This window comes from Rhinatrema bivittatum, chromosome 15 (genome assembly GCF_901001135.1).
Source record: "Rhinatrema bivittatum chromosome 15, aRhiBiv1.1, whole genome shotgun sequence".
NCBI lineage: Eukaryota > Metazoa > Chordata > Amphibia > Gymnophiona > Rhinatrematidae > Rhinatrema > Rhinatrema bivittatum.
The window spans coordinates 74,531,049-74,553,811 of record NC_042629.1 but is presented as its reverse complement, the minus strand read 5'-3'; the positions used below and the strand labels follow the sequence as shown (position 1 = coordinate 74,553,811).

The 22,763-nt window shown below is 51.6% G+C and overlaps 1 protein-coding gene and 1 long non-coding RNA gene across 7 annotated transcripts in view; one reads left to right on the top strand and one right to left on the bottom strand.

Annotated features, from left to right (window-relative positions):
* Positions 1–1,091: 1,091 nt before the first annotated feature.
* Positions 1,092–7,468, bottom strand: LOC115077116. Its single transcript, XR_003852955.1, has 2 exons — positions 7,229–7,468; positions 1,092–3,171 (listed from the first exon to the last, which is right to left on the bottom strand). It is a non-coding gene; the product is annotated as an uncharacterized LOC115077116 (long non-coding RNA).
* Positions 7,469–7,643: 175 nt separating this feature from the next.
* MIB2 (mindbomb E3 ubiquitin protein ligase 2) overlaps positions 7,644–22,763 on the top strand; it is a gene marked incomplete at its 3' end in the record, with an annotated part of 41,541 nt that continues 26,421 nt past the window's right edge. The window contains 2 exon segments of one of the 6 annotated variants that reach the window (XM_029578625.1): positions 7,644–7,803; positions 19,062–19,256. Coding sequence is in view for 2 of the 6 variants with exons in the window: in XM_029578623.1 (XP_029434483.1) it covers positions 8,147–8,153 (7 nt within the window). 6 annotated transcript variants of the gene reach the window in all.

Sequence of the window (22,763 nt, the reverse complement as noted above, 5' to 3'; positions counted from 1 at the left end):
TTTATACCAGCATTCGTAGGACACATCATGTCGGTTTACAAATAACTGAGAAAAGGAAAATACAATGAACAGGGGAGGGGGAAAACTGGAGGATATGCAAAAGTACAGGAGAGGAGAGTCATCAGGCAACGTTACAGCTATTTACATTCAATTTGAATTAGATATGCAAAGGGAACTAATATACAAAATTAGGGGGTATGTGCACTTGAGACACTTAACATATGAAACTTATTTACAGTAAGAAAGGGGGCGAGTGCACATGAGAACGGTTAGCATCTGGTGGAGGGGGGGAGGAAGGGAAGGCGGTAAGGAGAGGAGGGGGTGGAGGGAACTGGGTACAAAGGGTGAAAGTATTTAGGGGAGAAATTGTTAGGGGGGTAAGGGGGCGAGGGAGCAGGGGGGTACTGGGATGGTAAGTTGTGGTCGGGGAGAAAGGAAATAGGCAAGGTTGGGACTGACATGGACAATGTCCCACGTTAGTCAGAGACTGTAATCAGCAGGGATACAGAGGATCACAGCTATGGAGAATTATTATATTACAGGACAAAAGAAAGGCTTTTGACTGAGCCAATAAGCTCCAAGTTCCAACAAGCAATATCTAACATTAGAATCAGGGCACTGATTTGGAAATGAAAGTATAACTCTAATAATTAGAAAAGGCTTCACTGAGACTCGATCAGCCAAGCTTTAGCATTTAAGATTTAGAAAAATGCAAGCAGCTACATCTGGAAAAGTCTCTGAAGACTTTTGCATGGTGTAGTGGGTAGGAAAATTGGTGATTATTTTGTCAGAGATTACATAACACATTTATAAGTATAGAAGTTTTACTTATAAGTCTGAGAATAAGCAATAAAAGCATACAATATTAGAGTTTGCATTAAGGAATATACACAAAAATACTTCCCCTCACCGTACCCAATGTGAGTCTGATATATCTTTGGAAATCTGGGAACATAGCGCCAGAAAACCAGTAACAGCTCATCAGGCACTTCATTAACCACTGGTAATGTCCAAAAACTCTTCGTCTGAGCTGTTCTTTCTCTGATTTCAAACAGTTAGCTTGAAATAGGTCTTTTTATGTTGATTCTGATAACCTTTGTCCTAATTTGTTTTTCTCTGGGCTACTCCCATGTGTTCTTGAGGCACCAATGGGCTATCCTTATCACATCAGCAAGCAGTTAGGTGTGGCCAAGATGCTACTGTCCTGTTTTCCTCTGATAGCTGCACTGTTAGCCTCCTGAGTAACTGCTCTTTAATATATCTGATCTCATGACTTGTTTTTTGTTACAAGCAGGCTAAGAAAAATGGCATATTTATTTTCAGAATTTATAGGCCTTATATCAAATACACTAATAATATCAGTGATTTTCTGCTTCACTACTTTCCATGATGGTACAAAATTCTTCACGTAAGCTAACTAGCTGCTTAAAATAATTTCACACACACAGTGCTTCAATCACTGATCGTCTCTGATATGGACTATTGTAACACCCTCTACATTGGTCTTTCTGCATGTGTCCTAAAGTCACTACAGATTATTCAAAACACCACTGCATGTCTCCTTACAGGCACAAAAATGAGAGAACGCATCACTCCAGTGTTGCTGTCACTCCATTGGCTTCCCATCCTCTAGAGGATACGTGTTAAACTTGCTGTCACTATCCACATCTTATTAATGTCAAATCCCCTCGGATCCTCTCTGTACTTAAGAATACACACTCCATCCCGTAATCTCCGGTCAGCTACTCAAAATTTACTAGATATTCCTTCTTCTAAATGGGCTCACTTAAATGAAACATGAGAGCGTGCATTGTCCATTGCAACTCTCCTCCGCTCACAATCAGAAACATTAGTGAACTAAAAATGCTCAAATGAGCACTGAAAATGTTCTTATTCAAGCAAGTGTCAGAGATAGCAGATTAGACTCTTCATTTTCCATCTATCAGAAGTATATCAATCATTTGAGGCTCTCTGCATGTGATATCTTTTTCCACCTAGGTATCAGTTATTGTCAGACTCTTATCTTATCTAATTTCTACTGTTTGTATTGTTTTTATCTTATGATTGTGTATGTGGCTTTGTAACCCCTCTCCAAACATTTGGAGGGTGTGGGATATAAATAAATAAATTAAATACCATGTCAGCTATTTCTGGTGTCAAAACTCCATGCCAGCATTCAAAGAGGGAAAGGAGGAAAGAGTAGTGGTGCAGCTTGTTTTTCTCTTAGCATATTCTTGCTATTAGTAGTCATTTCTCCAGCTTTGCATTCCTAAGTGAAAATCTTGAATCTGTGCCAATTTATTTTTAATGTTGTTGGTAGCTTTGAGTCTTGCTATATAACTACTACAATAATAATAATAATAAGATGAACTATAACAACAATAAGCTTAAAAAGAAGCACTGATTCCAAACATGCCCTAGTGACCCTGCAGCCCCTAGGATTTGCTCTGCAGAATGTATGAAATGTATTTGCATATAGTGGGTCTCCTATATATGCAAATTTATGTCATTCTTATTAATTGTGTATTAGCCCGACATCGACTAGCTGTGGGGGCACCAGGGCAGATTTATGTCGCCACATGGAGAGGTCATGGACGATTATCCAGCGTCCATTCCCAGATCGGATATCCCAAACGTAAATCTAGGTTAGAAGGTTAGTAAATGTTTCCCTCAGCATTGGCTGTGCCCAGAGGCGCGCGCGCAGTGCCCGGGAGGGGGCGGGGCTTCCCCTCTAAGGACGCCGGGAGCTGGAGTCCCGCCTGGGCCCAGCAGCGGGGAGGAAGTACAGGCCCGGGGCAGAGCGGCTGCAGGTGAGTGAGTCAGGCCCCCTCGCGCTGATCCCCCGCGGGGCACGGAGAAGCCTCCCGGGCGCGCGCCCCCTTCTTTTGCCCTTCCGTGCGTCTCTTGATCCTTCCCCAGCCCTTGGCTTCAGGGATGAGCAGGCTGCAGGGCGAGCAGGCAGCGATGAGGGGCTGTCACTGCATTCTGCTGTCCCACTTCGGCCTCGCTACAAGACTGTGCTAAACAAAAAATGCCCTTTGTAAACCAGGTCTGCTCCTCCAGGCGAGGGCTTCGTTTTCTTTTCTTAAGATGCTGTTCATGGTGGGGCTACGCAGGGGGTGGCCAACTCCAGTCCTCGAGAGCCGCAAGCTGGCCCGGTTTGAAGCATACCTAGAAAGAATATGCATGAGATACGTTTGCAAACGTGGAGGCAGTGCATGCACATCTATCTCGTACGTATTCATTGTGGATATTTATCTGAGTTTTTATATACCGATAACATATGCACATCGTATAGGTTTACATAGAACGTATAATAATGATAGAGAGATCATGAAAATCCAGCCTGTTTGCAGCTCTGGAGGACTGGAGTTAGCCAGTTCTGGATTATTATAAATAAATAGCAATGCTCTTTGGGGCTGAAGCAGTAAAGTGCGCCCAGCCTAGCACACAGGTTAACGCGCGTGGTTGGACACATGTTTTGGACACAGTAGACTAACACCCAATGCAATAAGGGGATCAGCGTGTCCAAACACCTGTGTAGCAGGTAGTGCTCATCACATGTAAATTCCATGATACAGTAATCCCTGGGCACCCAATGTGCACTTTTTAACATGGCAAATTTAATGCCAGTCCACGAGCATGAGCTTATGAAAAAATCCAAAATATTACTTTTGATGATTAACAATAAAGATTGATTATAAAAAAAAATTTCTGGACTCTCAATATATACGCTCCAGGCCAGTTTTGCCCCTTGCGTGTATATTGTGTGTCCAGAAAAGTTGGTTTTTTTTTTTTTTACACTAATTCTTGAGTGCCCTTAGCAATATGTAAGTGCACAGCCACAGCTCCTGGGGGCCTGATGCATTTGAGTGCTAGGGAAGCACAATTTCTTCCTAGCACATCCTTTTTAACGCGCCAGCTCATTTAAATATAAGATGGGGCGCCCAGGAGGGGTGGCTGCGCTCACGTTAGGGAAACGCGTGTTTTATTGCATCGGCCTGCTTATCTGGGTCTACTGCGTCTACCGCTAAAGCAGTGCAGGGGCAGGTTCTATAATGAGGCAGGGTGAGGCGGCCACTTCAGGCGGCAGAATTTTGAGGCGGCAAAAAAATGCCCCCCTCAGAACACCGCTGTGGCGTCCGCCTCACACTGCCTGCCCCTAGTGCGGCCGCCGACCCAGGCCAGTGGCAGCGGAGGAGAGGAGTGACGCTGCGAGCCGCAGCGGAGGCCAGGCCAGGTGCGGCTGAAGGGAGATGGGACGGGAGGGATGGGGTGCCAACTCATCCCTTGCCTCGGGCAGCAGATTGCCTTGAGCCGTCCCTGAAGCAGTGGTTCCCAAACCTGCCCTGGAGGACCCCCCAGCCAGTCAGGCTTTCAGGATATCCACAATGAATGTGCAGGAGATAAATTTGCATGCCATGGTGGTTCTGTATATGCAAATTTCTCTCCTGCATGTTCCTTGTGAATATCCTGAAAACCCGACTGGCTGTGGGATCCTCAGGACAGGTTTGGGAAGCCCTGGTGTAGGAGAAATAGTGCAGGTACCTCGAATGACAAGACAGAGCCATATCTCTCTCACTACAGTCTAGTGCAGCGATAGAAACGCCAGTCCTGGAGTACCAAAAACTGGCCTTCATCATCACTGGTCTAGTGATTTATTCCCCTTCCATTCTGGTAACTGGTGGATGCACTAATTATGCATTCTCTAATAAAATACTTTTGCAGAAGTGCGTGTGCTTTATCATAGGATTATGACCTGCAAAAGTTGTGTGATTTTTTTTGTTTGTTTGTTTCTTGGGCCTGGCAGAAGAAGAAAATTGCCAGCCCCAAAGAACAAAAAAATGAAAATCACAACTTTTGCTAGGTCATAATTCTGTGATAAAGCACATACACCTCTGCAAGGCTTGCATGAAACAAGAAACCCTGCCTTTTCAATCATTGTGGAATGCATTACTGGAACCTCTACGTCTTACAGTTGACTTCTGTTTATTTCGGAAACATCTAAAGGCTTTACTGTTCTAGGAAGCTTTCGGCAGGGCCGGGGGTTAGGGATCACTTTGTATTCAAGGTACAGTTATATCATTTTATTATGCATTTTCCTTGTGCTCTTTTTAATGTGCTTTGTAATCCTCTTAGTTTGACAGGTCCGCTACCTTCTATTCGTAATATTTGTTTTGAAAGCTCATGTGTAAATTTGTTTTTCTTACCTATCTCCTTACCTTTGGAATTCTCTCTCTCAATATTTGTCTTGAGAAAGATTTGTTTAAATTTGGGAAGGCACTAAAATCTTATTTGGATTGTTTATTTGACATTTTACTTATTTGAATTTTCTCTTTATTTAGTTATGTTTTATTGTTTTGTTTTTTTAGATTTGATTTGTAGTTTTTACTACTAATTTTATTTTATCTGTATATTGCTTTGTTAGGTTTGTCTATTTTGTTTGTACATCGCTTTGTTTTAGATTTGTAATTGTGATTAATCAAGTATTAATAAAGATAAACATAAGCAGTCAGTCAATATTTCAGAGAAATAAAATAGTCACTTGCCATTCAGACATGTTTGGGTTGATTGTTGAGATGGCAGAGCGTGAACATCTGTGCTCATATTCAGTCACATATACTGGCCCTGACTGACTTTCATTTTACCCAGCTCACCACAGCATAAATCAGGACAGGAAAAACGAGAGAACTGTGTGTGAGGATGAGCCAGCCCCAGTGAAGGCTCGAAGGCTAGAGCTGACCCGGTTTAGTCTACGTAGTGTGAGCTTCAGACTAGAGAGAGCCAAGAACAAGAACACGGATCCACCTAAAAGTTGAATATTGTTCTGTACGTAATCGAGACTTGTGGCGGAAATTAGAATCAGAATAGAAATATTAAATGTTTAAATATAATAGAGGGCTACTAGTACCCTGTCCTGAAGAGCTGCCTTTGATTCCCTCTCTATTTTGGGACCAAGGTGTTGAAGGCTCTTAATGGTCTAGACCAGGGGTGGGCAATTAATTTTCCCATGGGGCCGCATGAGAAATTGGGATGGTTTTAGAGGGCTGAACTAATATAATTAACTCAGTTCTACCCAATACTGTATATAGTATATATACTATCCCTTCATAAACAAACAGTAAGTTAAATATAAAGATTCAATGAAAATATGGAGGACCTAATTACATCATTCCCCCCTCCCAGCACATCTCTGGCCCCCTCCACACTCTCATTCCCCCCTCCCAGCACATCTCTGGCCCCCTCCACACTCTCATTCCCCCCTCCCAGCACATCTCTGGCCCCCTCCACACTCTCATTCCCCCCTCCCAGCACATCTCTGGCCCCCTCCACACTCTCATTCCCCCCTCCCAGCACATCTCTGGCCCCCTCCACACTCTCATTCCCCCCTCCCAGCACATCTCTGGCCCCCTCCACACTCTCATTCCCCCCTCCCAGCACATCTCTGGCCCCCTCCACACTCTCATTCCCCCCTCCCAGCACATCTCTGGCCCCCTCCACACTCTCATTCCCCCCTCCCAGCACATCTCTGGCCCCCTCCACACTCTCATTCCCCCCTCCCAGCACATCTCTGGCCCCCTCCACACTCTCATTCCCCCCTCCCAGCACATCTCTGGCCCCCTCCACACTCTCATTCCCCCCTCCCAGCACATCTCTGGCCCCCTCCACACTCTCATTCCCCCCTCCCAGCACATCTCTGGCCCCCTCCACACTCTCATTCCCCCCTCCCAGCACATCTCTGGCTCCCCCACACTCTCATTCCCCCCTCCCAGCACATCTCTGGCTCCCCCACACTCTCATTACCCCCTCCAAGCACATCTCTGGCCCCCTCCACACTCTCATTCCCCCCTCCCAGCACATCTCTGGCTCCCCCACACTCTCATTCCCCCCTCCCAGCACATCTCTGGCCCCCTCCACACTCTCATTCCCCCCTCCCAGCACATCTCTGGCTCCCCCACACTCTCATTCCCCCCTCCCAGCACATCTCTGGCTCCCCCACACTCTCATTCCCCCCTCCCAGCACATCTCTGGCTCCCCCACACTCTCATTCCCCCCTCCCAGCACATCTCTGGCTCCCCCACACTCTCATTCCCCCCTCCCAGCACATCTCTGGCTCCCCCACACTCTCATTCCCCCCTCCCAGCACATCTCTGGCTCCCCCACACTCTCATTACCCCCTCCAAGCACATCTCTAGCCCCCACATACTCATTCCTTCCCTCCTGATACCTGGCTGTAGCTGCACACTCTGGATTCCTTTGCTGTTGCGCTCCAATGCCGTGCTCCTGGCCTTCGCGCTCCGCCCACGTGCGACGCTGTGCAGTGCTGGCTGGGTCCGCCCACAAAATATGCTCCTGACGTGTGCACCAACAAGCCTTGCAGCTCCTGCTCTGATTGGCTTACTGCTGCAATTATAGGGATAGGGTGCGCCTGCTATGGACAGGCTTCATCGCAGCAGCAGCCAATCACTGTAACAGAGCACATGTCCCGCCCAACATGCCCAAAAAAACGCGACTGGCAGAAAAATAGCCCAATTAAAAGCAACCCGCTGTAAAAAAAAGTTCATTCTCCGCTCCCTCGATTGGCCGGTGCTGGGCAAGACTCGAGCGAAGGCATTTTTTTTTTTTTTTTTTTACAGCTGAGCTCTGTGCTGCTAAATCAGGCGAGCTTCCTGGAACTTAAAGCAAAGGATTCCTAGAGAGGAAAAAGCAGAGGCTGCCCAGCTGAACCCTCCACCTTAGCCACGACCTGCACAGCTTTCACCCGGTATTAGATAAAGGACCAGGAAAGGCGGAACTGTGACGGTACAAGCTTCCTGCTTTTCTTTTATGTAGGAAAGAAACTGGAGCGAAGGCAGGCTGCCCGATTGGCCGGTGCTGGGCAAGGCTTGCCTCTGCAAGGGAAGGCAGTGTGCCTCATTCTCCCTCTGCTCTCAGCAGTGGGCGGGCCTGTCACAGACAGTAGGCGGGCTGGATTCGGCCCACGGGCCGCCCCTTGCCCAGGTCTGGTCTAGACCCATGTTTTCTTGGCGACTGGCTGTCTAGTTATTCACCCCCTCGCCAAATAAAGTCATCCCAAGAGGCCTTTTTTTTCCAGCTCCCTCTTTGTAAGGACCTGCCGCACGGAAGCTCCTATTGAAAAGAAAGCATGCTTGGTAAAGATCTGGCTGTTCTAATCTAATATTAACCTTCTCTTGGAACTGATGATCTTCCTGATTTAGATTAGTCACATGTTAGTATTTTTGTTATATTTTACTTTGCACTTGTTTACTTTATGATGTGTGTGTGTGGTGTGTGTGTATAATTGCTGTATTGTACTGTTGTATAAGGCTTTATTTGATTGTCTTGGATTGTGTACCTTGCCACCTTGTGGAAAGGTTTTTATGAAATTAAAGCATTCATGTTGAGGTATGTTTTATGAGGAGAGTTGGCGAGTAATCCTCAGTTCCCTGTACGTACCTGGATCAGTCCAGACCGTGGGTTGTGTCCCCGATCCAGCAGATGGAGTCAGCCAAAGCTTTGAGGGGGCGTCACCATAAGTAGAACTACCCCCTCTGCAGGAGTTCAGTATCTTCTGACTCCAGCAGATGCGAGTAGGGAATTTGGAGTGCTCCCAATTCAGCATAAGCTTTTAACTTTGTCTTTGACAGATTTTTCTTGGGCTATTGCCTATTTATTTTGAATCAGGTTTGAATCAAGTTTCTTTAAAAAAAAAAAAAAAAAAAAAATTTGATTGGGTTAATTAACTAATTGAGGGGTTCAGCTTTGGGGAGGCGTGGCTTACCCTCTGTTTGTGTCTTCTCTTTTCTATTCTACAGACGGGGTAAGTTGGTGTTTCTTTTGCCTTTCAGCTCCCCAAAAACCCCTGGTACCTCGCGGAGAGGCCGGCAGCACCGGCCTCTCCGCGCTTGCCACACTGACAGCGGCCATCTTGAGCGCCTCGTGGGCGGCTCGAGAAGGCAGGCAGGCAGGCTTTTGTTTTTGGCGGGTAGTGCGGCCAGGAGGGCCCCCCCGCGCCGTCTTACTCCTCACGTCGGCGGGCAGTGCAGGCCATCGGGCCCCCCCGCGGCGGCGGCGTTTCGACTCGCGGGACCCCGAGCCTCACTTTTTTATTCTTTTTGTGAACTTTCGTTTTTCGCGGTTTTTTCGGCGATACGATGCCGCGGCCGACGCGCTGCGCGGCTTGCGGCGAACCGGGGTCCCGCATCTCCAGGGAGGGCATCTGTGCCCGGTGCCTTCCCGGGGGGGAAGGCACCTCACAGCCCGTCGCCGATTTCTCTTTTCTCGCTCCTCTGCCCGGGCGCCGGGGGCGGTCCCCTCCCCCAGGCCTGGCGGGAACGGCGGCCATCTTGAACACTCGGCGCCCCGAAGTATCTCAGGAGAGGTCGACTGACAGGGAGTCGGAGCCGGATTCGCCCCCGACCTTGCTGCCGGAGCAAGGCCCGCAGGGGCGGGAGAGCGCAGACGTGCCCCCCTCCAGAGCCCCCGCGGCGAGACCGGGGTTTTCCCCGGAGTTTGTCCTGCTTATGCACACGGCATTCCTGCAGGGTCTGGATGCACCGGTGGACCCCCCCCCTGCCAAGACATGCCGGACCTCGCCTGCGGCTCAGGCCCCCCCCCGTTGCGGCGGGAGCGGGGGCCCCGCGCCTTCCCGCACGTGCTCGGGTTTCGCCAGCGACAGGGGGAGCGGCGCCGGACCCAGTGGACACTGATCCGGACGTCATGGATCTGGGGCAAGGGGACGCCACGACGGAGGGGGACGACCCGCGTACGCTGCGCCTCTTCCAGAGGGAAGAGCTGGACGAGCTCATCCCACGCATCATTCAGGAGCTGGATCTGGATCCGCCGCCTGACCCGCCTGCTCCAGTAGCGCCGGCGGTGGTCACATCCTCGAAAAAAGGAGATCCGGTCCTGGCGGCCCTGCGCCCGAGGGCGCGGGCTTTTCCCATTCACGACTCGTTCCTGCAGCTCCTCACGAGGGAATGGGATACCCCCGAAGCGTCTCTGAAGGTGGGTCGTGCCATGGAACGGCTGTACCCGCTACCACAAGACTTCCTGGATCTCATCAAGGTTCCGAGAGTTGACTCCGCAGTCTCGGCGGTCACAAAGAGGACGACAATACCGGTGACAGGGGGCACGGCTCTGCGGGATACGCAAGATCGCAAATTGGAGATCTTCCTGAAAAGAGTCTTCGAGGTCTCCGCGCTGGGTATGAGAGCAGCGATGTGCAGTTCACTCGCCCAGCGGGCGAGCCTCCTGTGGGTTCAACAACTTCTCACCTCCCAGGACCTGCCAGCGGCGGAGGCCGCCCAGGCGGACAGGTTAGAAGCTGCAGTGGCGTACGGGGCGGATGCCTCGTATGACCTGTTCCGCGTCCAGGCAAGGGCTATGGTCTCGGTGGTGGCGGCCAGGCGGCTGCTGTGGCTTCGCAACTGGGCGGCAGATACGTCTTCCAAGTCGAGTCTGGGCTCCCTGCCCTTCAGGGGTAAGTTCCTCTTTGGGGAAGATCTGGACCAGCTCATCAAGTCGCTGGGGGAAAATGCGGTTCACCGCCTCCCGGAGGATAGATATCGCCCTTCCCGGGCGTTCGCTTCGTCCCGGACTAGAGCCAGAGCGCAGCGGCGTTACAGGAACTACAGGCCGGGGGGCTCCAGGCCGCCCGCTCCCCGGTCCCAGCCCTGGTCGCGCTCCTTTCGCAGCCGCAGGCCCGTGCGCCCCGCTCTCGGGACAGGTAACCCCTCCCCCAAGTCCTCACAATGATGCCAGAGGCGCCCACTCCGCCGTCCCCAGGATCGGGGGGCGGCTGAAGTTTTTCTACAGGGAGTGGGCGCGGATTACCTCAGACCAGTGGGTCTTGGACACCGTAAAGCAGGGTTACGCATTGGAATTTGTCCGGCCACCGAACAGTCGTTTCGTATTTTCCCCTTGTGGCTCGGCCCTCAAGCGGCAAGCGGTTCAGTCAACGCTGAACAGGCTTCAGGAGATAGGCGCTATTGCGCCCGTGCCCTTCGGAGAGGTGGGCTTGGGCCACTATTCAATCTACTTCGTTGTGCCAAAGAAGGACGGGTCCTTTCGGCCCATTCTGGATCTCAAGGAGGTCAACAAGTCCCTTCGAGTGCTCCGTTTTCGCATGGAAACGCTGCGGTCGGTGATCGCAGCAGTGCATCGGGGGGAGTTCCTTGCCTCCTTGGACCTCACGGATGCTTACTTACACATCCCCATTCGGCCGGATCATCATCGTCTTCTGCGATTCAAGATACTGGACCAGCACTTCCAGTTCATAGCTCTCCCGTTCGGACTGGCGACGGCACCACATACCTTCACCAAGATCATGATAGTCGTGGCTGCGGCTCTCCGGAGCGAGGGTATCCTGGTTCATCCCTATCTAGACGATTGGCTCATTCGCGCAAAGTCGTTCACCCAAGGCCAGGCAGCCGTGTCCAGGGTGGTACAGTTCCTGCATTCCCTGGGATGGGTGGTGAACTTTTCCAAGAGCTCCCTCGTACCCTCACAGCGCTTGGATTTCTTGGGGGCGACCTTCGACACCCGGCTGGGCAAGGTCTTCTTGCGACAGGACAAAGCGCTCTCTTTGCGGGATCACATACGACGATTCTCTGCGTTACTGGAACCCACCTCCTGGGATTACCTGCAACTCCTGGGGGTGATGGGATCCACCATCGATATGGTCCCCTGGGCGTTTGCGCATTTCCGGCCCTTACAGTGGGCGCTCCTCTCCCGTTGGAAGCCGGTATCGCAGGACTACCAGATGATTCTGCCACTTCCTCAGAAGGCCAGGGACAGTCTGGACTGGTGGTTGGATCCGGCGAACCTAGCCCGAGGCGTGTCCCTCGACTTACCGGATTGGGTGGTGGTAACCACCAATGCCAGTCTAGCGGGCTGGGGCGCGGTCTGCGATCGCAGCGCCACGCAAGGAACGTGGTCGGCGGTGGAGGCGACGTGGTCCATCAACCGTCTGGAGACCAGGGCGGTCAGGCTCGCCCTGCGGCACTTTCTCCCGCTCCTCCGAAACCGCGAGGTCAGAGTGCTATCGGACAACGCGACCACCGTGGCCTACATCAATCGCCAAGGAGGCACGCGCAGCCCACAGGTCGCGCTGGAAGCAGCGCTGCTCATGCAATGGGCGGAGCGTCATCTCGTCCGGCTGGCAGCGTCACACATCGCCGGAGTGGACAATGTTCAAGCGGACTTCCTCAGTCGCCAACGGCTGGATCCCGGGGAGTGGTCTCTGTCCGACGAGGCGATGCAGCTCCTCGTCCATCGGTGGGGGGCCCCCCACCTAGATCTGATGGCATCCGCTCTAAACGCCAAGGCTCCCCGCTTCTTCAGCCGGCGAAGAGAACGCGGTGCGGAGGGGGTGGACGCCCTGGCACTCCCATGGCTGGCACATCTGCTGCTCTACGCATTTCCGCCGTGGCCCCTAGTGGGACGGATGCTCCGCAGAATAGAAGGGCATCCGGGGGCTGTGATCTTCGTCGTCCCGGAATGGCCCAGGCGACCCTGGTTCGCGGACCTGCTGCAGCTGGTGGTCGACGGCCCGATCAGGCTGGGGCACCTCCCCTTCCTCTTACACCAGGGCCCGGTATTTTTCGAGCAGGCAGAACTCTTCTGTCTTGCGGCCTGGCTTTTGAGAGGCGACGCCTCCGGTGCAGGGGCTACCCGGAGGCGGTAATATCCACGTTGCTGCGGGCGCGCAAGACGTCCACGTCGGTGGCCTACGTTCGCGTCTGGAAGGTGTTCGAGCTGTGGTGCGCCAGCCAGGACACCAGCCCCACGACGGCTTCGGTCCCTCAGATCCTTCAGTTCCTGCAAGACGGGGTGGACAAGGGACTAGCCTACAACTCGGTGAGAGTCCAAGTTGCCGCTCTTGGTTCGTTGTTGCGTGATGGAGGTTCTCTCTTGCAGCACACGGACATTGCTCGGTTCCTCAAGGGTGTCAAGCACCTCCGGCCTCCGCTACGGGATCCTTGTCCCTCCTGGAGTCTCAACCTGGTGCTGCGGGCCCTGTCGGGGCCTCCGTTCGAGCCTTTGCACACTGCGACACTCAAGGATCTCACTCTCAAGGTGGTATTTCTGGTGGCGATCTGTTCCGCTCGGCGTATATCAGAGCTACAAGCACTGTCGTGCAGGGAACCCTACCTCCGGTTCTCCGACTCTGGGGTCTCGATCCGCACCGTTCCTTCCTTCCTACCGAAGGTGGTCTCTGCTTTTCATGTGAACCAGACGGTGGAGTTGCCGTCCTTCTCCGCCTACGAGCCGAAGGCTCTCCGACTCTTGGATGTTCAACGCACGCTGCGTATATATCTGGAGGCTACCAACGAGTTCCGGACTTCCGACCATCTGTTTGTCCTTTGGTCCGGTCCGAAGAAAGGCTCCCAGGCCTCCAAGACAACCATTGCGAGATGGCTGAAGGCGGGTATTGCCGCTTCCTATGTTGGGGCGGGGCGGACGCCTCCGCCTGGCATTGTAGCGCATTCTACAAGGTCTCAGGCGGCCTCCTGGGCGGAGGTTCGCTCGGTCTCATCCCAGGAGATCTGTCGGGCGGCTACCTGGAAGTCGTTGCACACGTTCGCGAGGCATTACCGCCAACACCTCGCCTCTTCAGTCACGGGACATTTTGGTGAACAGGTTCTCCGAGCAGGCCTCGCAGGACCCCACCCGATTTAGGGAAGCTTGGGTACATCCCACGGTCTGGACTGATCCAGGTACGTACAGGGAAAAGAAAATTATTACTCACATGCTAATTTTCGTTCCTGTAGTACCATGGATCAGTCCAGACGCCCACCGCTCTTGGGTTTCTACTCCTGCTTCACCTTGCTCGTGGGAACGGTAAGGGTATCTGTACTTCACCACTTGTCAGTTTTTCACTGTTGTCCCAGCGCCTCACAAGTTGAATTGTTGTCTCTGCAGCCTCCTACACGTTGTAGGACGCCCATTGTTAGTCTGTTGTTACAGTTCCATGGCTGGTTGTTGCCAATTTTCTATAAACTTGATTCAATGAGGGGGTTCGGGTTTTTCTACTTGGGCTTTGATATACTCGATACTGAACTCCTGCAGAGGGGGTAGTTCTACTTATGGTGACGCCCCCTCAAAGCTTTGGCTGACTCCATCTGCTGGATTGGGGACATAACCCACGGTCTGGACTGATCCATGGTACTACAGGAACGAAAATTAGCAGGTGAGTAATAATTTTCTTCTTGTTTTACGGATCTGGTGACTCCATAATCGTTTGGTCCTTATGACTGATTCTAATTCTTTTCCGTGTGTTGCCTAATCCTGCCATGAGCTGTTTTGCAGGAAGATTCATACTCAGTAGCAGTAGAAGGGTTAGAATCTCTGAGGGTCCTGGGCTCAGATTATTTCCGTGTCTGTGTGGGAGGGCAGACTCCAGAGTTGTTGTAGGCTGAGAGGGAGGAGAGAAGCAGCCTAGCAGTACTACTGATCTGGGGGAGGAGATATTGCAAAGACTGCATCCTGTTCCTGGTCCCTGAAATAAGGCAGTGATTGACATTCTGACAGCTAAAAGACAGAGCAGAATTCCTGGAGTCTCCACCTTCCAGGTCTGAGTCCCAGCTCTAACTCTGCCTCCTTTCTCTCTGCTCCCTAACCTACAAACGTCCCTCAAGAAAAAGCCATTTGAACTTTGCACCTTTGGCACAACTGCTCTGGGGCGTGGACAAGAATAAATTGATGTACACAAAAGCAGTCAACTCTGACATAGCGACAAGAACAAATCAATGTTGTAAGCTTGATCGTCCAGCTCCTTCTGTCTGCTTGGTTCTTAAGGCATCAAACACTCAGCAGCAAAGCCTGCTAGGATACCTGTTCCTTCCTGTGAGCAGCTTGGAGCCTACCTCAGACAGTTAGTAGCAAACTCTGTTGTATACGTTGGGTAACTCCATACAATCCCTCTCTGCATCAGGAATTGAAGGGATCGCTCCAAGCGGAAGCCATTTGTTTAGCTGCTGAAATCTCCTCCACAGCCAACAAACAGGCCGATTCAGTAAAGACCGCGGGAGAGCGGGCGAAACCACAGGCCACTCGCCTGTGCGCGCGATTCAGTATTTAAATGAGGCCCGGCGGTAGAAACGGGCAAAAGGAGGCGCTAGGGACACTAGTGTGTCCCTAGCGCCTCCTTTTGGCCCGGAGCGGCGGCTGACAGTCGACGCTCAATTTTGCCGGCGTCGGTTCTCGAGCCCACTGACAGCCACGGACTCGGAAACCGGACGCCGGCAAAATTGAGCATCCGGTTTTCGACCCGACAGCCACGGGCCGACTTCAAAATTTGTTTTTTCTTTTTTTTTTACTTTTTTTACCCTTTGGAACCTCCGACTTAATATCGCCATGATATTAAGTCGGAGGGTGCACAGAAAAGCAGTTTTTACTGCTTTTCTGTGCACTTTCCCAGTGCCCGAAGAAATTAGTGGACTGAGATCAAGCGAATCCTGAGACTGGCTGGGATCAGTGGCAGATGGCGATCAGAGAGGTCTAAGAGGTCCAGGATTCAGGCAGTGGTCAGATACCGAGTATCCGTCCATAGGGCAGGAAGACGAGGAGCAGAACAGGCGGGCAGACAAAGAGACGAAGATGAACTAGAGACAGAAACAAGGGGCTTTGAAGAACTGAAGACACTGGGACAGGAGGACAAAGATGCTGAAGATGCTGCAACTTAGGGCAGGCCGGAGATAAGAGCGGCAGTCCATGGGGCAGCCTGCGGAAGACCGATTGCAAAAGAAATAACACTGGCTACGAACCTATCCAGCTCTTGCTCTGTGAAGCCCAGAAAGACCACCACGGCCTATCCTACCTGCACAGCTCTACAGTCCCTACTACTTCCTCAGGGATCTTCTGTGCCCACACTGAGCTTTCTTCAGTGTTAACACTGTCCTCGCCTCCAGCATCTCCATGCATCTGTTACCTTCTGTTTGTAGAAATATTTCCTACAGATTACTCCCTTGTCCCATTCTAGAGCCTCCTTTCCTTTTGTAAGAGGTATTTAAATATCTGTCATATCTCCCTTATCTCTCCTTTCCTCCAGGGTGTACAAGTTTAGATCTTTAAGTCTCTCCCCATATGCTTTAGACTGAAGACCACTGCCCATTTTAGCAGCCTCCCCCTCTGGACCAGCTCCATCCTGTTTCTATCCTTTTGAAGGTGGGGGTCTCCAGAATTGTACTCAGTAATCCCAGTGAGGTCTCACCAGGGACCTGTACAGGGGCAGCATCTCCTCCCTTTCTCTGCTGACCAGTCCTCTCCCTATGCAGCCAAGCAGCTTTCTGGCTTTTACCATCGCTTTGGCCACCTTCAGATCATCAGGTACAGCCACCCCCAGATCCCGCTCTTATTTCGTACGTAGAAGACTTCCCCCCCCTATATATGCACTGGGCTGTGAATCTTGCTGTTCCATTGGGCGGATGCTCACAACATCTCTGATTAACCCCAGCTAGCAGGACAGCAGGCCTGCCCATTTGGAAGCGATCTTCATTTATTTCCATGATATATAATTATACGGAATTCTGAGAGACGGTGTCTAGAAATCAATTCATTTCTCCTTCCTCCTTTCTGAGACTTTTTGCACATTTTCTGTAAGTAAGAAAGCTCTTGTAATGCCCCAGTGGTAGCTTTGTAGCATTGTCCAGTAAATGGTCATTTGCCAGGCGATAAGACAGGCCCCGCAGTGGTATCTGAGAAGGGAGGGCTTTCTATTATTGCATCCAGCGAGCCAAGTGACGTCTGTCCCAGAGGGACCCTTGCCTCGCTTACTGTTGCACTTAGCGCAGCGTTTTTTATAAAGAAAGGAGACATGGCCTAGCGGCTATAGCAGAGGGCTGTGAGCCAGAGAAGCCAAGATCCCTTCCTGCTGACCTGGAGCAGCTCATACCCTTTCCATTGCCTCAACTACAAACTTGCGGGCTCATTTATCACCTCGCGTTAGGGCCTTAGCGCGTGCGTTAGATAGCACAATGCGTGCTAATATGCAAATACAGGTTCCAGCACGGGAGGGTGCTCTAAAGAGGCCAAAATGTAAATGTACTCATTATAGCACTGTAGGAAGGGAATTTCATCTCTGATCTCCTCCTCTCCGACAGAAGGCGCCTGGCCCTCTGTGCTGCGCTGCTGTCACTTCCTCTCCCTGTCCCCTCTCACCTGCACCTTAGTTGCCCAGACTCTTCCATCTCTCATCTCTCCATTCACGGCCGCCCTTTCTTGCTGTTTCTCCTTTCTCTCATTCCCTGCCAGCGGGTTTACCTTTCTGACCGCAGCAGGTGGACGAGGCTTTCTGTCAGCTTTGCTCATAGGACGCGGAGCGTGTCCAGCAAGGCAGAGGAAGTTATTTCACCGGCCCCGGGTGGGGGGGACGGACCGCTCTTTGTGCTTCGTACAGGTCAGAAGTGGCCACAGAGCATGGCTTTAGTCCTGTGTCCACCTTAGCGGGCCGATACAGTAAAGTGCGGCCGCGGTTGCCCATTTTTTTTAACCCGCTTTGGACGCACGTTTCGAGCGCGTAAGGCAGACCCGCGATTCAGTATCGGCTTTTACGCGTCCTTACCGCTTGCCGAAAAAGACGCGTATCCCTTTCCGCCCGCCGCATGTATATGGCATGTTAATGATCGGATTAGCTATTCCCTCCGATACACTAACGTGCGCCCAAATTACCGCCCTGTTAACCCGCTTATTTACCGCGTCTTTAACCTGAATATTTACCGCCTTCCCTGACCCCTGGCGTTAGTGTGGTGCTCAGTCAGCTTCCTACCGGACGGCGCCATGGACAACGTGCATATCCTGGCTCTGGCGCTATTTTTCATTCGGTTGAGAAGCAGAATGAGAAATGCTCGGCAGATTGGAGAGGCCAACGGGGGAGCCCAGCAGCGAGACCGGAGGAGGCACCTGTTCTGTTTGGGTTCAGCTGTACCGTCCATCTCTGAGGCTCCGGACATGGACGCCGGAGAGATGGGAGGCGGAGACCAACTGGAGGATGCCCGTGTACTGCTGTCTGCACTGCTGAGGAAAGCACTTGGGGGAATTCGTGCCTTATCCAGGCCAGTTCTGTGTCAGTATTGCAGCTCTTCCTTCCCAGCAGCTGAGGGGCTGACCCTGCTGTCTAAATGTGAAGCTCCTTCTGAGAGAGAGAGAAAGTGACTGCTTTGTGTGTTTGGCGCTCCTGTGTGCGTAACACGAAGCAGAGCCCGATCTCTCTATGTAGCTACGATGGAGTCGCCTTAAGACGTGCACCCTGGCTCTCTCTTGCCCCCCGAACAAAGGCTGTGAAGAGCTGAGCTGATGACATCAAGCAGGGAAAGCAGCAGAGCACTGGCGGTGACCGGGAGTAAGGCAGCCCCCAGCCTCCCTCCTCGCTGGCTGGCCTGGATTGAGCCGCTGCAGCCTGCCGGGCCCCCGAGCTGCCTCTGGGCTTTAAAAATCGGAGCGGGGGGAGGACGAGCCTGCTGTGAGGAGGGGGCAGGCAGGTACCTGGATCACTGGGTCACTTTGCACGTCGAGGCTCCTGATGCAGCCATGGAGAGGGGGCTGCGCTGCTCCTTCTGATTCCTAGGATGGGAGGATGAGAAGGGAGCGCTGCAGGTTGGGATGCTGAGAAGCTGGAAGACCTTTTTGGCGTCTTCTGCTGAGAAACTTGCCAAGAGCCTGCAGCTTCCGAGGCCCTGCCTTTTCGGCAGGCCCCAGAGGGCTTTCCCTATTTTCTGTGCTTGTTCTACTACCTCTGGCGCTGGGCATATCATTTCCAGACGGTTAATTTCGTTTAAGCAATAGCTGAAAGAGAATCGATCCTGGTAAAGCACAACGCATTGCCTAAAGCAAGAGGGGAGTTTTTAAGGCAACCTTTGAGATCTAATTTGAGATATTTTTATCCACAGATAAATGCCATGCATTTGCCCCTGCTTGGTCCAGCCTGTGATGATTAAATTATTGTAAACCGTTTTGGTCAATTATACATTGTTAAGACGGTAGAGAAATAGCTTAAATAAATAAATAATGCTCATTCACTAAATATTTGCTTTTCCTTCCCACGCTGGATGGTGTTGCAGTTCGAGAAAGTAACCGCGAGGCTCTCCCTGTGCTGCTGGAAGTCCGCTCTCTTTTTCCTCCGGCTGTGCCTGGGCGGTGCATGCTCTGGCTTTGCCTTGCGTCCATTCCTTTGTCTCTGTTCAGCTGAAGTTTTCATGCAAAAAGTGACTCCTCCTTGCCTGTGGCACTGAAGTATAAAAGTTCCTTGGAAAAACGTAAGTTTCCCCTGCTTTCACTTACTAAACATGTTGGGTGCATTCTGCAAAGGAGCTTCCCCATAACCTGTTAGTAAATCAGACCTTCTAAGTGCCAGGCAGTAAATGTTGGTGTTTTTATAGTATGGATAGCACAGTGTTGGACCATTCTGGGATGCACTAAAGAATGATGAACTTGACTCATCCAGACACAGTGAGCTAGTAAGGAGCTCCCTGTCCTGAGGAGCTTATGGGCTTTGTGAATGGAAAGGCTGACACTTGACAATGATGAGTAAAATTGGCTCCAGGATGGTGATTGAATTAAATTAAATCAGCAAGGCTAGTGCATAGGGCACCATTGCACTGCTAGAAGCTGCAGAGTCCCGGCACGGGCTTCTGGAAGGTTTATTGAGCCACCTTTCAGGTGCTGGCACTGGGTCTGGATGTCTTGCTGGCTGCAGGTTTGCTCTGGCAGAAGCTGCATGATGGATGGCACTTGCAAACAGTGGTAAGGTGAGATGGGGGAAGATAATAGGCCACATTTAATGCACAGTGGTTTTAAATGTTTCATTAGGATTTATTTTTTTTTTTAAGTGCAGTAGAGCATGCTTTATCCAAGTAATGTTGCTGCTGGTGCACTAAAGCTCATCTCCCATTCTTTCTCTAGTGAATAAGCTCTTGGTGCCATAAGTTGGTGGTCAGCTCTTTGGGAATGGGAGGTTCATGTCCTCGGATTTGGTCTCTCTGCTTGTGCTGCTGTGTAGTGTTCTGGAAACCTACGGCACTATACAGTGAGCAGCGAGAGCTGAGAGCCATGGGGAAGGGTGAATGACGGTGCCGGAAGCTGCCGTTCTCTGGCTCGCTTTCTTTCTCACACGGCCCTGATAGTGAATGAACGTCTGCCCTTCTGGGAGCAGCCCTGCTTTCACGCATAGGCAGATGTTGTCCCTTCTTGCTTGGGTGCCGGTTCCGGAGCAGAGCCAGGTTTTCCAAGTGACGGATTAGCTGCAGAATACTTGATGGTCTGCAGGTCTTTCACGTGAGTCCTTAAAGACGCGAGGTAGGAATTCAGAGCCACGGATGGGTGATCTCGGACTGCAGGAAGGTCATCCCGGCTGTAGCATAAAACTAGATCGGACAAGAAAGTGCTCCATATCTGAACTTCCTAGAATAGGCCCTGCAGGCTCGGGATTGTTTATTGTTGTTTGAATGCCCTCGGCCGGTGTCAGGTTGAAAAGCAGCTCTGTGGAGAAGTCCTGATCACAAAGCTTAATTAGGTGAAAGAGAGGAGAAGACCAGCACAAGGATGTTTGATCAGTGTTTACAAGACACGGAGTTGCTCCGTAATCTGAGCAAAACTGTCCAGCAGACTCTGCTGTTTTAATTGTTAAACTTTTGTTCCTTTTTTGCTCACACGTTGAAAAAAATGTGACATGGCAGGAAGGAAGGCGTGAAAGCTCCTGTACATGCAGGACGCCACCCCGACAGCAGAGTGCAGAATATTTTAAGAGCATTTCTGGCCTGCGTGAGATCTGTGGGCTTCGGTGACCTACTTTTGACCGCTCAGCCGGCAGCCTGCGGTGTTTCCATTGCTCAAAACGGAAAGCACTGAGCTTTTCATTTAATGCTCGAGGGATATCCCGCTCTTCCAGTGACGCTGCCCGAGGTGGCTTACGAAGCCAGCCAACCTTTCGTCACCGTGCTAGCAGGCAGGGCACTGAACCAGGTGGACTGCAACGTGAAAAGCAAAGCTGCCATAAAAGCCTCTTTACAGATACCCCTGGCGTTAAGCCCCGCCGCTCCCGGAGAACGCGCAGCTGGAGCATCCCTTCGGCACGCCTGTCATGACGCGAGAAGGGCTTTGTGTAAGCGATGAGGGCTCTTGCAGGACGAGCCAGCGGAGAGTGACGTCGTAAGCTCTTCAGTCTGCTTCCACCATCGCCGTCGCTGGTCTTATTTGGACGTTGCTGGAGCAGCTCATCAGTTCTATGTCGGGTATCTGCCTCGCCAACCCTGCTCCGCTGTGCCATGAAAATGGGTCTGGGAGCGTTTAGCACTGAATCGATGCAGGGGGTGCACTGGAAATGAGTGATCTCTCCAGAGCCGGGGAGGGGGGATCCCTGCCGCAGATGGAGCAGATGCGCCCATCCGGATCATTAGGTCCGTTTCACCGTGTGTGTAGCACGAGTCCCGGACGCGCAGCCACGTGGGGCTCCCAAGAATCCATTTCTCTTGGCCCGGGCTCCTGCCTCCTGAGATGCCGGAGCTGGGCTTCAGCGAAGATTTAATCTGGACATTTGACTCCTTTGCAGCCGTGCAGGCTTAGTGAAGGGGGGGAGGGAGATGGACGGAAGGTTTTCTGGTGCAGAGAGTGCTGTGCTGTGTTAAGGGAGGAGCGTTATAAAGGTGAGGAAGTAGTGGGAAGGGTAAACGTGTGTCCCGTCAGATTCTGTGCTCCCGAACCCGGTGGCGAGCTGTGGAGTATTTGATTTTCTGCTTTTATCTGCCCCATTCTGTGTCCGTTGTGATGTTCTGATGTGGTTTTTCCCACATTTGACGAAAGCTCGGCCTGCGTCTGTCCGTCTCTCACGCGGTTTGTCTCTGCTGAGTCCGCTGGCGTGTCTCATACCACCGAAGGAACCTGGGATAGGAATCGCAGAGCCGTCCGGGAGCGTGCAGCGAGTCTTGGGCTGCGCATTTCCCCAGAAACCAAATGGGTCGGTGCTGGCAAGCTGGGGTGGCCAGGAGGAGCTAGGAAGCCGGGAACAGCCGCCCTAGTTTTGGTGTCTGTTCAGGTTGTTACAAAGCTTGCGGGTAAGACAGGGATGTGAAGGGGAACGGGGATCTTCTATAACTCGAAGTCCTTGCTGGTGTAGCCAGGTCTGTCTGGCAGGCTGTTCAGGCATTGGTGCACTGGTAGTGGGAGCTATTTAGATCATTATAAAGCTGTGAGATCAGATATAGGAGGGGGGAGGTGCTGGGTATGAACTAAGAGGGGGGAGGGGATTCTCAAAGCCGCTTCTGTGCATAAGAGATTTTAACAATTTCTTCAGAAAATGGTTAAATCAATAAGGCTGTGAGTGGGGTTAAGATTTAAAAGCAGCCTCCGAAAGGTGGGTTTTAGATTGGCTGAGAACAGTGCTGACGGTAGGGGAGAAGGGCATGGATCAGTGTGGCTTGCCAGGTGAGCAGAGTGCATGAGGAGGGGGGAGATGTAAGGAGAGAGAAGAGCTGCAGAGTGAAGACCCTTGTAGGTGAGTAAGAGGAGCTAGAGCTTTGTGTGGAAAATGGATAGGCAGCCAATGTATTGCCTGTTATCAGCGTTCAATAACTGAGTCAGCATTGTATATATGTATGTGTGTAGATTTATATGTGTAGATGTGTGTGTGTGTGTATACACACACTGAGCAGATGGCCAGAAGGTCACAGAATAGCCACATTTCTTTAGACAAGCAAGGTGCCTTCTAATTCATGGCGACAGCTTAGAAGTTGATGAGAATCTGTAACCTAATTTCAGTGGTTGAGTGG